Source organism: Salvelinus alpinus, chromosome 29, assembly GCF_045679555.1.
Source record: "Salvelinus alpinus chromosome 29, SLU_Salpinus.1, whole genome shotgun sequence".
Taxonomy (NCBI): Eukaryota; Metazoa; Chordata; class Actinopteri; order Salmoniformes; family Salmonidae; genus Salvelinus; species Salvelinus alpinus.
Genome location: NC_092114.1, coordinates 44,978,257 through 44,995,520, shown reverse-complemented (window position 1 = coordinate 44,995,520; position 17,264 = coordinate 44,978,257). Strand labels below are relative to the sequence as shown.

Here is a 17,264-nt window from a genome sequence, read left to right as displayed (position 1 = left end):
TCCCGTGTATCAAAACCCAAGTACAACCCCATGTAATTTGTCCCTAACTCAGTTACACAAATCTCACAACTCAGTTTTGGAATATACTGACTTCTTACACTTTTTTTTGTCAATTTTGGCACTGGAATAAATGTTTCTGACTAATATTGAGGCCACATACACCGCTGCGCCACTCGGGAGCACTAAGGCACTGTATCTCAGTGCTAGAGGCGTCACTACATACCCTGGCTCGATTCCAGGCTGTATCACAACCGGCCGTGATTGGGAGTCCCATAGGACGGTGCACAATTGGCCCAGTGTCGTTAGGTTTCGGCCGAGGTAGGCCCTCATTGTAAACAAGAATTTGTTCTTTACTGACTTGCCTAGTTAAATAAAATAAACAGGCTATTTTCAACCAGAAAGGTTGGCTGTTGTATTGAGTTGCCCTTTAACCCTTGTGGGAATTGGCCTATATGAATAGGACTACATTCAAATGTTTCTTCCCGAAGAAATATGAAATGCATAACCATGGTAGCAATTGAAAGAGAACAGTTTGGAGACAATGGGAAAATTATTAGACCAAAGGTGAGTACACAACAGTTCACCTGACACAAGACTGAAGCCAAACATTACACTGTTGATTTTGCTGTACTTTTTGTCGCATTTGTTGATAACAAGATCTGAAAATACCCTGGATTCATTCAGTAGCATAAGACTATTCCTGCAAAATGTTAGGTTGGTGCAACATAAGGCAACAAAATTACAAGGATTTGAGTGAGAGGACTAACTGGTGTCTCCAAGTAGCCACAGAGTTCCTATGCAATTTCAATGAACTTTAATGACTCCGTCTTCAGCTATAAGTAGTTATTATTATTATTATTTTTAGCTCTTCTAGCTTTGCCGTCGAGGAACTAGAGCAAGCACACTTCTAGTTGTTTTGTTTGGGACACAACCCTGCATCACCGCCATCACACAATTACGGTTGTTATTTACGCAATCCAAAAAACGGTCCATTATAAATCGCAATCTGGGTCAGGTGGGCATTTTTGAAAGCTTGTTCTATTGCCAACATGGCTAGCTAAGTGATAAAATGCGGTCTTAATGTTAAGCTTTCACAAGGCAAATCAGAGAACCGGGGTTTGTAATTGGTGTGCAAAGAAAGGAGTCGTGAGTGCATTCTGTTGCTTGTGCTTCTTCAACTTTCTTCACAAACAGGCTTATTCTGCTCAGAACAACCCAGGGTATGGCGCCATATCGTCTTGTAACGAACTGTACATCAAACCTAGTGATCATAAACGTTGACACTGTCACACATTTTATGATTTGGAAATGTGATGTGCACATTTGGATATCGTTGTTCTTGTTGACTGCTATTTGAGTAGCAATGGTGGTGACAGACGGGGAGTGTAAATCTTTATTCTGCTATCACTTATTTTATTGTACTGGGTGAGAATCATTCAGATTCGTACAATGGAGTTCGCTATTCATAGTTGTCATGTATTTTAACACACACATTTTAACACGTGTCTTCTCCTTAGGCCTCTCCACTCGTCTGAACAGTCCAGCGGGAAACCTCTCCTCAAACTCCCCCAGTACAGGCAAGCTCTCTCCCTCTGCCTCCACCCCTACAGTACCCTCTCGAGGCCTTCCTCTCACCACCTCTACGCTCGAACCAACCCCATCAGCCCCTGCAGTGGGGAACACCACCGCCGTCCCTCAGGCAGCGTCCCTTCCCCAGTCCACACTGCCTCTAGCCATCGGCCCTCATAGAGGGCTGGTCCTGGAGCAGGAGAAGGAAGAAAAACCTTCCGCTTCCAGCCTGGAGTCCAAGATTCACAGCTTCCTGCAGGGTAATCCTGGCTTTAATGCCTTTAACCTGGGCTTGGCTAGCGTGGCCGTCCAAGCGGGAGGCAGCAACCTCAGTCCCTTAGCGGGTACAGAGACCCAGGGGGGCACTCCGGTACGGGACGAGGCCGGAGGAGGCACCCCCACCCTGGATGAGATCATGGATACTCCGGGAGGAGCAGAGCCCTTCCTGGCCAAACAAGGTCAGGTCTCTGGGGTTCCTAAACCAGAAGATGGCAGCCTGTCTCTGTCTCCAACTGCCTGCCATAACCAAGCCTGGCAGGATCCCAACAACACTCATGGCCATTTAGGACTACATCCAGGAGTGCCTAATGGTCAAGGGTACCACCAGTTGCCTTATGAAGGGAAGGAAGAGATGCATGGAATAGCTCCTTCTCTCAGAGAGTCTGGATTGGCCCATTACCAGCCCATCACGACACAGGTGTCAGCCCCAACCCTTGGGGAGGGGTTACTCAGTAACACACCAGGAGGGCCTCCGGCAGGCCCAAACGCCGACGTGAGTGAAGGAGGATGGTATGGTAATCCCTACCCAGAGGGACAGGTCCTGCATCCCAGCAACCACAACATGGCTGCCTCAGGTGCAGGAGATGGCAAAACCCCCATGTCAGGACTGTATGCATACCAGGGGGAGGGGCAGACGCAGCCCTACCAAACAAGGGATCCTCATGCTCTGCCTTTCCAACAGGGGGCCAACCCCTCAAGCTTCCTCAACAGCCCTCTGCCCCCCATTCCCCAGCTGCCCCCACCGCCCTTCCCTGGGATACCAGCCCCACCGCAGGACTACCAGGGCCCGCCCGCGTCTGTGATGGTGCCTGTGGAGGGAACTTCACCAAACCCTGAGATTGAGGATGACAGGGCGGGCGTCCGTACATTGGGTGGTCCGGTGATTATCAGTGACCCCTATCACCCTGATGACTTTCGCCGTCACCCAGATGACCTCCACGGCCACTCCGATCTACTCCGTCAGCCTGACAACCTGCATCACCTTGACGACTTCCATCGCCATCCCGGGGACCTCCGCCGGCACCCTCACGATCTCTGTCACCCAGACGATCGCTATTATCACCCAGACGATTTCCACCATCTACCTGTAGACGATCCTCATTATCCTTATAGAGTCAGAGAGCGCCTCACTCCCCCCCTCTCTCCCTCAGAAGACCCTTACTACTATAACTACCCTCTACGCAGCCCTTCCCCTCCATATGGTCACAGACACCCCCTTCCCCCTCACATGAACCTGCACCACCCTGACCACATGCCCCTGCCTCCCCATCCTCTCCACCTAGCTCGCCATCCACACCTGAGAGGCCTCCCGCGGGGACCCCCACGCCCACCTCTCCGTAGCCCCATGTTCAGGGGGAAACGGCCTGGGCCTCCTTTCGGTGGACACCCCAGAGGTGGGGGACCAGGTGGTCCGTTCTTTCCCCCCAAAAGACCACACCTACCTCCACGGTTCTGACTTGTCAGCTGACTTGGTTCACATCAAATTAGTGCTTAGTCTACCGGAATGTCATTGAGGCAGGCGACGTGACACATGGAGGGTGGATAAGAAATGAGTTGGGGAAAGAAGCTGAAGACTTCAGGTGTACTTTTAAACCAAGAAGGGGAGCGGCGAAGAGGCCTGAGGAGGAAGGGGAATAGATGAGTACAGTTGAAGGAGAAGTGGAGGTGTAAATTGGGAGGATCTTAAGGAATCGAAGAGTGGATGAGTGAAGACGTAGATACATGGATCTGGAGAAAGAGGGAATGGAGAGGTCGGCCTGAACAACGGAGACGCAGCGGAATAAAAGAAGATAAGAGGTGGATATATAATTCAGTTTGATTATTGTTCTCATATTTGTTTGAGTATAAAACGTTGCATTAAATCTTTAGTTAATTTCCCCCTCCGAATTAGCTCTAAGCTTGCATATATGCTTGTGTGCATGCGTTAGCGTGAGTTACATCTAAGACTACTGTTCATTATTTAAACTGCATTTTAAGACGTTGTTCTTTTGCAAAGTAGGCTTAAGTGTCAGAGAAAGGTAGTTACTGCTATGTTTCTCTTCTTGTCGTTTTTCAATTAAAAGTTGAGGTCTACTTTCCCTTTGCAAAGACCTAACCGAGATCCCAACACCCGAGATGATTGCTCCTACGTTGTCTCTTTTTGTTTACACTACATTTTATGTAAGTAGACACAAAGAGAATGTAAACGTAATATTATGTTCTTCTACAATATCCGTTTGTGTAGCTGGGGGACAATGATAAATTCCATAAATGTTATGACTTTGAATATTATTTATAATTGTTAACCCTTTACTGGCTGTGTCATCACTTCTCTCATTTCTCAGAGAAGGATGACACCAGCACAGGGGTAATATAATAAAACAGGGCTTTGAGGGGGGGGGGGGGGGGGGTTGATATTTTTGTTGCCCCTAAACGACAAAGAAGAAAAGTTCATTTTGGAGCTGGATCAAGAAACTCCACTTTCCGTCTTCAACTATCTTTTACTTGTACTGGCTTTAATAAAAACCTGAGTTTGAAAACCGCATCGGGAGGTTACTTTCTTTCTCAGTCTTGGGAAATGCCTCTCGCCTGAGTCATGTTTGCCTTTAATTCTTCCACCATGATTCCTTCCCATCACCACTTCCACAATAACATTGATGCCCCTCGGGGTTGTGGTCAATTCAAGTTGTAAACTGATGTTCCAATTCAATAAAAAATGCATTATTGAGAAGCTATTTTCAATTACTTCTCTATATTGAAAGGGAGGTGGTATATGTTTGAAAAAAAAAAAATGGATTTAAATTCAATGTCCTGGGTTTGTTGACTTCTGTTTCTGTTCTAACTTACCCCAACCAAGATGCCCATGCACTAAACGAAAATCTAACAGAGAAATGTAAGTGCGTAGTCATCTGGTGTACTGTAGGAAGCGAATAGCCTAAGTGATTCACATCTGTTGCCATGCAACGTGCTGCGTAATTCATTTACTTAGAATGGGAGGTTTAGAAATTAGATTTGAGCTCGTGGCCATGTAGGAGTAGCCCACTGGTGCCTGATACAAAATGGTTGAGACACACCGGGAGACTTATTCTGTGACCACAGTGCAAACATTCACTGACCTGTCACAAAGATATATAGTGCCCTCTGTAATTATTGGGACAGTGAACAATTTGTTCTATGTTTGGCTCTGTTCTCCAGCACTTTTGTATTTGAAAGTATACAACGACTATGAGGTTAAAGTGTAGACTGTCAGCTTTAATTTTAGGTTATTTTTATCCATATCAGATGAACCATTTAGAAATTACAGCACTTTTTGTACATAGTCCACTCCCATTATAGGGGGCCAAAAGTATTGGGACAAATTCACGTGTTTTAAAGTAGTCAATTTTAGTATTTGGTCGCATATTCCAAGCACACAATGATTACATCAAATGTGTGACCCTACAAACGTGTTGGATGAATTAGATTATTGTTATGGTTGTTTCAGATTTATTTTCTGCCCAATAGTAATTAATGGTAAATAAGAATAGAATATGTTTGTAAACACTAATACATTGTGGATGCTACCATGATTATGGATAGTTAGACGCACAAATATCATCCAACAATTTGATTCCAGCTTGGTGTAATCATTGCTTGCTAGGAATATGGGGCCAAATAGTGAACTTTTGACTACTTTAAATACGCATAGGTGAATTTGTCCAAATACTTTTGGTACCCTAAAATGGGGGGGACTATGTACAAAAAGTGCTGTAATTTCTAAACGGTTCACCCGATAGGGATGAAACCTCAAACTAAAGCTGACAGTATGCACTTTAACCTCATAGTCATTGTTTGATTTTCAATCCAAACTTTTGGAGTATAGAGCCGAAAGAAGGGAAAAATGCTGATTACGGAGGGCAATGTAAAACAAGTGATACAGAATGTTAATACATGGTTGGTTAGATTGACCTGTTGATTGGCATTTAGATCAGGGGCTTTATTCATAAAGCATCTCAGAGTAGGAGTGTGGATTTAGGATAGGTTTTGCCATTTTTGATCACAATAAGAAAGATTTTATGGACAGTTGACCTGATCCAAATCAAATCAAATCAAATTTTATTAGTCACATACACATGGTTAGCAGATGTTAATGCGAGTGTAGCGAAATGCTTGTGCTTCTAGTTCCGACAATGCAGTAATAACCAACAGTAATCTAACCTAACAATTCCACACTACTACCTTACACACACACACAAGTGTAAAGGGATAAAGAATATGTACATAAAGATATATGAATGAGTGGTGGTACAGAACGGCATGGCAGATGCAGTAGATGGTATAGAGTACGGTATATACGTATGAGATGAGTACTGTAGGGTATGTAAACATAAAGTGGCTTGGTTTAAAGTGGCTAGTGGTACATGTATTGCATAAAGATGGCAAGATGCAGTAGATGATATAGAGTACAGTATATATACATATGAGATGGGTAATGTAGGGTATGTAAACATTGTATTAAGTGACATTGCTTAAAGTGGCTAGTGGTACATTTTTACATAATTTCCATCAATTCCCATTTTTAAAGTGGCTGGAGTTGAGTCAGTATGTTGGCAGCGGCCGCTAAATGTTAGTGGTGGCTGTTTAACAGTCTGATGGCCTTGAGATAGAAGCTGTTTTTCAGTCTCTCGGTCCCTGCTTTGATGCACCTGTACTGACCTCGCCTTCTGGATGATAGCGGGGTGAACAGGCAGTGGCTTGGGTGGTTGTTGTCCTTGATGATCTTTATGGCCTTCCTGTGACATCGGGTGGTGTAGGTGTCCTGGAGGGCAGGTAGTTTGCCCCCGGTGATGCGTTCTGCAGACCTCACTACCCTCTGGAGAGCCTTACGGTTGTGGGCGGAGCAGTTGCCGTACCAGGCGGTGATACAGCCCGACAGGATGCTCTCGATTGTGCATCTGTAGAAGTTTGTGAGTGCTTTTGGTGACAAGCCGAATTTCTTCAGCCTCCTGAGGTTGAAGAGGCGCTGCTGCGCCTTCTTCACAACGCTGTCTGTGTGGGTGGACCAGTTCAGTTTGTCCGTGATGTGTACACCGAGGAACTTAAAACTTTCCACCTTCTCCACTACTGACCCGTCGATGTGGATAGGGGGGTGCTCCCTCTGCTGTTTCCTGAAGTCCACAATCATCTCCTTTGTTTTGTTGACGTTGAGTATGAGGTTATTTTCCTGACACCACACTCCGAGGGCCCTCACCTCCTCCCTGTAGGCCGTCTCGTCGTTGTTGGTGATCAAGCCTACCACTGTAGTGTCATCCGCAAACTTGATGATTGAGTTGGAGGCGTGCATGGCCACGCAGTCGTGGGTGAACAGGGAGTACAGGAGAGGGCTCAGAACGCACCCTTGTGGGGCCCCAGTGTTGAGGATCAGCGGGGTGGAGATGTTGTTACCTACCCTCACCACCTGGGGGCGGCCCGTCAGGAAGTCCAGGACCCAGTTGCACAGGGCGGGGTCGAGACCCAGGGTCTCGAGCTTGGTGACGAGTTTGGAGGGTACTATGGTGTTAAATGCTGAGCTGTAATCGATGAACAGCATTCTCACATGGGTATTCCTCTTGTCCAGATGGGTTAGGGCAGTGTGCAGTGTGGTTGCGATTGCGTCGTCTGTGGACCTATTGGGTCGGTAAGCAAATTGGAGTGGGTCTAGGGTGTCCGGTAGGGTGGAGGTGATATGGTCCTTGACTAGTCTCTCAAAGCACTTCATGATGACGGAAGTGAGTGCTACGGGGCGGTAGTCGTTTAGCTCAGTTACCTTAGCTTTCTTGGGAACAGGAACAATGGTGGCCCTCTTGAAGCATGTGGGAACGGCAGACTGGGATAAGGATTGATTGAATATGTCCGTAAACACACCAGCCAGCTGGTCTGCGCATGCTCTGAGGACGCGGCTGGGAATGCCGTCTGGGCCTGCAGCCTTGCGAGGGTTAACACGTTTAAATGTTTTACTCACCTCGGCTGCAGTGAAGGAGAGCCCGCAGGTTTTGGTAGGGGGCCGTGTCAGTGGCACTGTATTGTCCTCAAAGCGGGCAAAAAAGTTGTTTAGCCTGTCTGGGAGCAAGACATCCTGGTCCTCGACGGGGCTGGTTTTCTTTTTGTAATCCGTGATTGACTGTAGACCCTGCCACATACCTCTTGTGTCTGAGCTGTTGAATTTCGACTCGATTTTGTCTCTGTACTGAGACTTAGCCTGTTTGATTGCCTTGCGTACTGATCCTAGATCAGTACTCCTACTCTGAGACACTTGATACACATGGACCCAGATTGAATTGTCAGTCAATTTAGAAATTAAAAGTACATCCAAAAACAGCTGGATCTGCTGTTCCTAGATGTTTGTGAACAGTAACTTATGTTAAATAATGAATGGTTAGTGAAGGACCTTAATTAAGGTTACCTAAACAGGACTAGACAATGCCCTGCCTTCGGTTTAAGTTTTCGCTGCCTGTGCTCACTTAGAGAACGGCCATCACCCCATGGCCTGCATCACTATGCTTCCTTGAAAATAATACTTATAGGCCTGGGGTCATATGTAGGAGTGCTTAGAATCAGTTTAGATCACAAGAATGGACCTGGGGAAACTGATCCTAGATTAGCACCACTACTCTGACACGCTTTATGAGTCTTGCAGATCCTCAGTAATGTTGCAGTGCTCTTATGCTTTACTAGAAAGATGAGCTTTGATCGGTTTTGTCATTTAAATTACTTGCAGCCAGTTCTGCAGTGCTGGTTTAAATTCTGGCCTTGACCATGACTTCAATAGAATACATTTTCTATGACATGATTCTTTACAATACCAAAATAAACCAAACACTGAAATTGTGTCGGAGCTAATATGTCTGAGTAGGCTTTGAATAAATAATGCGGGAATCATCTGTGGTGTAAAAAGTACTCAATTTTCATACTTCAGTAAAAGTAAAGACATTTTTTTAATAGAAAATGACTCAAGGTAAAGTGAGCCACCCAGTAAAATTCTACTTGAGTAAAAGTCAAAAGTATTTGGTTTTAAATATACTTGTGTCAAAAGTAGCTAATTGCTAAAACATATTTTATCAAAAATAAAAGTGTAAATCATTTCAAATGTCTTATATTAAGCAAACCAGACCATCATTCTTGTTTTTAAAATGTTATTTACGGATAGCCAGGGCCACACTCAATCACTCAAATAATTTACAAATTAAGCATGTGTGTCTAGTGAGTCCGCCAGATCAGAGGCAGTAGGGATGACCTCTTGATAAATGTGATGAATTTGACAATTTTCTTGTCCTGCTAAGTATTCAAAATGTAACGAGTACTTTTGGGTGTCGGAGAAATGTAGGGAATAAAAAGTACATTATTTTCTTTAGGAATGTAGTAAAAGTACAAGTTGTCAAAAATATAAGTAGTAAAGTACAGATACCCCCAAATACTACTTAAGTACTTTACACCACTGAATATTATGTAATGAAGACATTTATTGAAATGTAATTGAAGTATTTTTTTTAAAAGTTAATTGAAAATAGACAAGATCATTGTATAATTTTGAGGATTTTTTCAGTAAAGGGATCTACACATAAAAAAACAACCAAACTATGTGATCCTTTTACATATTGCAAAATGCATCCCAGTGTGTCGTCCCTGACCACTATGTGAAAACGTTTTTTTCCGTTTTGCTATAAGTAATAATCGTGATCACGTAGGCCTATATAAAATGGTAATCAATTTTAGTTTAGGGTAATATTAGACATACTGTAGATGTGTATGTTGTATACATACAAATGTGGGCAATGTTCAGTACTCGGGCGCTAGATGTCAGTAAAGGTTCTCATAGGCATTCGCAGTAAGAACATAGTCTAATCGGAAGAACGGTCGGATAACATCTGAGCAATTTGAGACACGCAGCATAGTGTTTTAAATGTAAAAGTGAAGTGATATAAAAAGCACACCGCGTTTGTTACGGTATTGGTTTACGTGTACCTTACCGTTTGTTGCCTATTCATAAGTGCCTCATCTGACGAGAGCATGGGACGTTTCCCCGCTCATCGTTAGAGCCCCGCATTGTAATTTTAAGGTATTGACGAATGTTTTAAGTTGTATACAATCAGTGCGCAGAACCTTGCAACAAAAAAATGCTTTTCATGTGCGCGTTTTCGAACTGTGCAGGTCAGGGGCGTGTTCAGCAGGACGCAACGTTTTGTAACGTTCAGATAGAAATTTGCTATGTTGGACAGACATGGCTACACTCCGACATGTAGATTTAAGGAATCAAGTCGGCCCTATTCATTGAATTTCTATGTGCAACGTTCAAGAACGTTTTGCAACTGAACGTGGCCCAGGTGCTGGCACATTCAGGAAAGGGATTGACGCACGAAGATGAAAGATATAGAACAAATATAGGTACAGGATAATACCCGACAAAATAGTGACGTTGTTACTAATGTTGAATGGAAAACGATAGAGTAAAGAAATTGATAGTTGAATGTTATAGCCACACTAAGTGTGCATACCATCAAAGAACAAAAATGTAAAAAAACAAACATTTTGTATATTTTATTTAACATTTTATTTAACTAAATTAAATGCATCCCTCTGACATTTTCATCTGTAGGTAGCCCTACAGATTGCTAAAAGGTGTAAAACTTGTGGGATTTTGTTTTCATAAAAGAACTGTGAAGTGATGTCCAGCTCTGATCTGTGCATTTGCCCTTACTATGATAATGGTTATCTTAATTTCTCGGGAATTGTTCTATTTTTAGGTGCTTTATTGATTTTTCCCTCACCTTACTCTGTTCTAATACCTCTTTTCTTTCCATCTTTCCTTTCTCCTGTTCACAGTAACCTGGATGACTGATATGGGAACCTGTGTAAGGAGTGGGAAACTGCTGGCATGAGTGACAAGACAACAAGGACTGATATTATCTCCTCAACGTCCACTAAACCAGGGTAATAAAACCTTTAACACCGCCAAAGAAGTACTAAATACAGGGAAGTTTCTCTGACACAGATTCATCCTAATGGTCTAAAATTCTAGCTCAAGTGAGAATCTCTATTGAAAATGCTTGTGAGTCCAGGATTAGGCATAATCTGTGTCTGGGAAATCTCCCATGTATGACTGGCCTTGTGTTGGCCATAATTTAGTTGAGGAAAGTAATTTTATTTCCTCAGGTTTGTGAAACAATTTAAGTCAAAATACTGTACGTTGTTATTCAAGCACCCTCTAGTGGTGCAATGTCTTATTTGAGAAGAACCACAATGTTATTGTCAGGGTGGTGGTATGATTAAGGCTCCTTCCCAAATGGCACCCTGGTCAAAAGTAGTGCACTATATAGGTAATCTCGTTCCCAGACACTTCTGCCCAAATGCATGGAAGGTCTAGTGGACCAATACGTCAAACTAGGCCTTCGTTAGCCAATAAGAAAGACGTGAAACTCCCGGCGTGATAGGCATTGGCTTAATCTACCAACCAATCATCTCCCACTACAGCTTCCCCCATGTGTCTTGTGCACCTCTGTCGTATCAGAGGAAGAGGCGAAGCGAAAGGTTTTAATCCTCCCAAAATCTGTCCATGAAAAATAAGCCTACAAGTTGAGTAATTTTTGTATGGAGGTAAATGAGTGTCGAATTTGGTCAACAACAACAATTTGTATTGATAATTTGCTACATGAGGCTTATTTGATCTATTATAAGTCTAGTAATGGTTAGGTTGTTACGAATGGCATTTCGGCAACTTTGAAAAAAATTACTTTATATCGGAGTAGTGCCTGTTGTCATAGAGCTAGTGGAGTCATCATGGACATAACCCGTTTTAACATGGACACAGCCATTGAAGGCTTCCACAATTCCACCATGGGTGGGGAATCCTCTGAGCCAATAAAGATCGCCTCAATGGCGCTATAATAGCACAGCTACAAAGATGAGTCCTCTATCTAGCTCTATGGCCTCTTCACACACTTATCTCCTTTTTCATTGGCTAGAATGATCCCACCTGATCTGGCTTCCTCCCCCCCTGCCTTCCATGTATTTCCATTGTTGGAGTGGTATATCTACTATCTTGTCAATATAATAGACAATCTTTGGTTGTATCGGTCTGATGTCTTGGCAATAAAGAGATTGTAACTCTTATTGGGATAGTCCCCCCCACGCGACACACATCGACCACAGATTTTAATGGTGTAGGCGTTGATCATTCACACTAGGCCCACTTTGCATCGTTGATATCCCAGGCTCATATGCGATGTGCGCAATAGCCTTGGAATGAGGTTACTATAAATGGAATAGGGTCCCATTGGGGACACAGCCTAATGTATACCTACTAAGCTCAACTGGCTGTATTGTTATGACTGATTTGCTGTGTGTAACCTTGTCCCATCTCTTTGAATGTCTCTTGAGGAGAGAGGTGAGGGCTGTGAGCGTGAGGAGGAGAACCAGAGGGGAGCAGAGTGGTTGAGAGACGGCTAAAGGACATGCCACTTAGCCAGGGACAGTAAGTACAGCCAGAATGAGTGAGCGTGGTGCCGCAAACACGAGGCCAGACAGGTTAAGCTCTCTGTTTCACACACACACACACACACACAGTATTCTACTTTGGAAGATTCTGTACATTTTAAACCATGTATTTTAACTTCTCTAGGGTGGGTGAGACGCTAACGTCCCACCAGGCCAAGATCCGGTGAAACTGCAGAGAGCTAACATTTTAAATACAACGTTCTTGTAAATACATGTATCTTACATCATTTAAAAGATGAACGTCTTATTAATCCAGCCGCTGTGTCAGATTTCAAAAAGGTTTACTGCAAAAGCAAATATGCGATTTTCTGAGGACGGCGCCCCACACACACAAGTATTACTAGCATTTTCCAACCAAGCATTAGCGTCACGAAAGTCAGAAATAACAATAAAATAAATCGCTTACCATTGAAGATTTTCCTCTGGTGGCAATGCCAAGTGTCCTAACTACACAGTGAATGTTCGTTTTGTTTGATAAAATACATTTTTATAGCCTAACATGAAACATTTGTAAACCGGTTGCGTCGTGATTTCCGTCTCATTCAACTTTGGACGAAGCGCTCGTTGTAATTACACTCACTAAACAAACGTTTATCCAGTCATGGTTGGTTTCATTGCAATTCTCTGGTTGTTACTAACACAACCATACATGATGGTTCTTTTCCCGGGACGTATTGACCGAAACAAAAGGATTTGAAGACACCAATCAATGACCTCATTGCGCACCAATGGTAGGACCGGTCTATCGTTGATTGACTGTATTTTGGCCCAATGACCACTAATCATCTTGAAATCTAGCTTGGAAGATAGCCAATGAGCTGAGGTAAACGGCAATATGTAATGGTTATACGTTCGAAGACCAGCCTTTGTTGTAAACTCTGGCGTAAAAGAGGTTCATTCGCCATTGCAAATCCTACTTGACGAAGCCACGAGTGTTACGCATAGCAGTACATATTCAATAGCATTTTCAACAAGTTTATATATTTAAACTATGGCGAATAAATCAGGAAAAGCTAAAACAAAGTCTAGGTATACAGATTTAACCCAAATTATAGAGGAAATTGATAGAGACAGCCCCCCATCTCACAGCTAGCCTTCAGGGAGCTGCTCATCCAGGAGCTTGCTAGCTACAGAAAGTCCACTGGAACACCTTCTGCTCCAACCAGTGGTGTTCACCTGCCCAGATTCATCTCTGCAGGCATGAATGTGCCTCAGGGCAAAAATGGCACAGTAGGGAGACGTCGTTGTGCCCTTTGTCACAGGAAATGCCCCATCACCTGCACCACCTGTTCAGTAAGCCTCTGCTTTACAGCAGAAAGAGACTGCTATGGGCCATGGCACCAGCAGCACAATATTGTGTAGAGGACTGAGGGTCTTCACAATATTGTAAATAGAAAATGTGTAAATAGTTACCCTTGTTGTTTGTTTGTTTATTATTTGTTTATATTTTTTTCCATATTTATTTTTTGGGGGTGTGTTAGAATAGCATTTATGTATTTTGTATATAGTTATTTCCTTCAAAATGTATCACTGTACCAATTCGGCCACTTGGGTACATTTGGGTACATTTGTGTGGGACACCTGGGTGACTTCATGCTCAATGTTATGTAGCTCGCTCATTTTTGAAGTTATCTGTCTAAAACTTTGCTCAGCTATTGTTGCCATCTTATGTTGTTCATTCAAATCATCCACAGCATCCTATCTGTATGTTTGGCTGTTCTTGGTCATTTGAAAGATGATGCAGCAACAATAAAAAACAGAAAACGTATGTTTATTTCCTTGTATTTTCTTCTACCAGATCTATTGTGTTATATTCTCCTTCATTCAATTCACATTTCCACAAAATTCAGAGTGTTTCCTTTCAAATGATACCAAGAATATGCATATCCTTGCTTCTGGGCCTGAGCTACAGGCAGTTAGATTAGGGTATGTCTTTAGGCGGAAATTGAGAAGAAGGGGGTGTACCCCAAAGAAGTTAATTAACAGATTTGATTACAATAAAAGCAATAATAACATGTATGCTTCTCTTTACACAATACAATATTTATTATAACTCTTTTTATTGCTCAGTTACTTGTATCTTTTGCATAAACTTTAAACTGACATGTCCATTGTTGATGCATTATGAGGCACAGTGAGTGACAGTCTAAGTATTCGTTGGATAGCTCACACTTTTACAGAAAGTGTTCTTGAAAATGTCATCGCTGACATGCTCTATTTTTTGGAGCGTATTAGCAGCAGACAAATTAGCAAAATACGTTTTCCCGGAGTAAAATATACCTTTTTATTGTGATTGTAATATAATGAAAAACTACAATCCGTAGTGCTCTCAGGTTTCTCTTTCATCAACAGTGAAATAATACAATTGACAAAGAGATAATAATTATGTACATAACATGCCATCGTAGTGGCTTTCTGGAAATGGTTGCCAAATGTCGTTGGTCAGCTAGTCTAACCAGTGCTTGACTTGGACTGAAATAGGTTCCGGTACTCATTTTGGATGCTGGTACTGTTTATATGTAGGTGCAGGAGCTCCACAATACTTTTGAGCTTATATTTTATAAGAGGAACAGGAGCTCAAGCAGTAGAAAATGTGAGGTGCAGGTACTCAGCTCAAGTCAAGCACTAAGCCTAACTTTTCTTTTTCTTCTTGTCTATTGACATGCACCATCTGAAATAATCACCTGCCAATTTCATCTATTTTCTAAATGTCAACCATTGTATTGTATCATCAAGATGAGGAAGATCAACTCTAAAGTTTAGGTATGTGCGAATAAGTGAATACTGTCATGTGGGCCTATTTACATGTTCGCTCATTGAGGGTAAAGTGGGTGTGTGCAGCAGAACCATTCAAATGACTTTTATTACGAAATATGTCAAATTTAAAGAGATTTTGTTTTCATTTTCTTTTTGTCAATCGAAGTTTGTCAGCGACCGCATCTACAACCATTTCAGCACCGCGGTCAGCTCTCACTACTAGAACAAAAGACAGATTTGCTTGCATCCCTTGATGTCAGGCACCGTCAAAAAGTGCATGGCTAAAATGAAGGACGAAAACATGTCAAAACCAAAAATCCCTCTCACAATCTATAATTTACGTCCAATGTTAAGTATTATACGATTAAGTAATCGATATTGTATCATTATGTTGTCTTATTCTGCACAGTCAAGAAAAATTGAGAATGGAGGAAATGTCGTCTTAAGACCAGTCCTGGTAGAATTCTTAGACGCTTCCTAACGGCAGACATCACGGCTTGTTACAACCTAAGGGAGCAAGCATATAGATCGACAGGGAGGGAGACACCGGTTTACGACGTCAAAGGCAACGGAGTACACAGACGGAGAGCCAGCCAACGCGGGAGCGAGCGGCAGCAATAGTCTACCATTTCCTGTGTTGGATCATAGGGAGCCGTTTATTATAACCACAAACCGCTTGAAAAATCCAGAAGAGGTTGTCATTTTTTTCGAAAATCCAAATTTGTGTGTATTTAGAGTGGGAAACCGGATTTGTATACAAATAACACAAACAAAACTACGAGATAAAGCATCACACGCTCATGTTTATGGATAAAGGACGTCGCCGCTTGGATTTGTTAGGTGCGCTCTTTTGGGGGTAACTTGTCAAGGCACGGATTCAGAGGGGTCCTGCATTAGACAAATTAATTGAACAGGAGAATAGACAGAAACCGAAAATAAACCCTATTTGACAAGGGACAGAGGAGAACGGGTGATTCTGCTCTCAACTAACCGCGAGACAAAGGAGAGAGGATCACGGAGGAATAGTAGGTGATGATTTTGTTCTCTTAACGTATGTACAATTATGTTCAATTCATTGTTATCGTCACCCCATCTTGACAAAGGGACCAAACAGGCTATACGTTGACACAACGTGACAGTATAGCCTATGGGTTTAAACAAGCAATTTAGACCCATAGAGGTTTGAACAAAGGAGTACTTCGATGTCTGTTTTATTTACATTCATGTACCCATGTAAACAACGGTGTTAGTCAGAACCTAATAATAGGTTATTAGCTCATCAATTTCCCGATATATATATATTTTTTTTGTTGGTGCGGGGACAGATTACAAACAATTACAGGGAAAACCATTGCAAATCATCATAATCGCAACATTCCAAGATGTTTTGCATGGCTATACCAACTGATGACCGTGATAGCTCCTGCTATTCAAAACATTGAAAGAAAATGAAAGTAGTTATACATTTGAAGAATAAATGAATAGACTAGACCTCTTCTCATCTGTTCCTCTGTCGTGTTCTAAACACCTTCCCTCGCTCTCCTCGTCTCCAGGACCGAGTTGAAACCTTTGCCCGTCATCTCCACATCGTCCGAAGATCTATAGGTCCTCCCCGCTCCTTCTGACCGTAATTCCAGTGTCCATCCTCGGTGCGCACATCCCCGCATCCACACCGTCTCAATGAAGGAGGCCGACGCAATCAAGCTCTTCATTGGGCAGATACCCCGGAATCTTGAGGAGAAGGACTTGAAACCGATCTTCGAACAGTTCGGGAAAATCTATGAGTTGACAGTGATAAAGGACAAATACACGGGGATGCACAAAGGTAAGGGGAGAGGAGACTACACTGTATAGGCTAGGCTGTAGAGCGCACGGAAATACTTCGTTACAATACATATTCCTGCTGTCAGGCATTAGACATTGTTTAGGCTATATGACTGAGCATATTTAGGCTACGAGACCTATGTAACAGGTGCATGGCCACTGGCAGTTAAGTCTTTTCTGGCCAGCAATAAATGTAGTTCATCAGTGCACCTTCCAGCTTGTCTTTGTGGTTGTACCAGCTGAAGCAATGGTTAGCATCTCAAATGGCACCCTATTCTGTATGTAGTGCACTACTTTTGACAAGGGCCCATAGAGATCTGGTTAAAGTAGTGCTCTAAATAGGGAAT

The 17,264-nt window shown here is 42.8% G+C and overlaps 1 protein-coding gene across 14 annotated transcripts in view; it reads left to right on the top strand.

Moving 5' to 3' along the window:
• Window positions 1-17,264, top strand: part of LOC139558812 (CUGBP Elav-like family member 3) — a 60,470-nt gene that overhangs the window by 24,837 nt on the left and 18,369 nt on the right. For 5 of the 14 annotated variants that reach the window (XM_071374277.1, XM_071374275.1, XM_071374276.1 and 2 more), the window contains exons 1-3: window positions 3,300-3,645; window positions 10,666-16,118; window positions 16,647-16,918. In XM_071374277.1, coding sequence (XP_071230378.1) covers window positions 16,774-16,918 — 145 coding nt within the window. In that variant the 5' untranslated portion in view covers window positions 3,300-3,645; window positions 10,666-16,118; window positions 16,647-16,773. Of the gene's footprint in view, window positions 1-1,517; window positions 3,646-10,665; window positions 16,119-16,646; window positions 16,919-17,264 lie in introns of those variants that run through there. The other 9 variants (XM_071374271.1, XM_071374272.1, XM_071374269.1 and 6 more) reach the window with 9 other exon arrangements.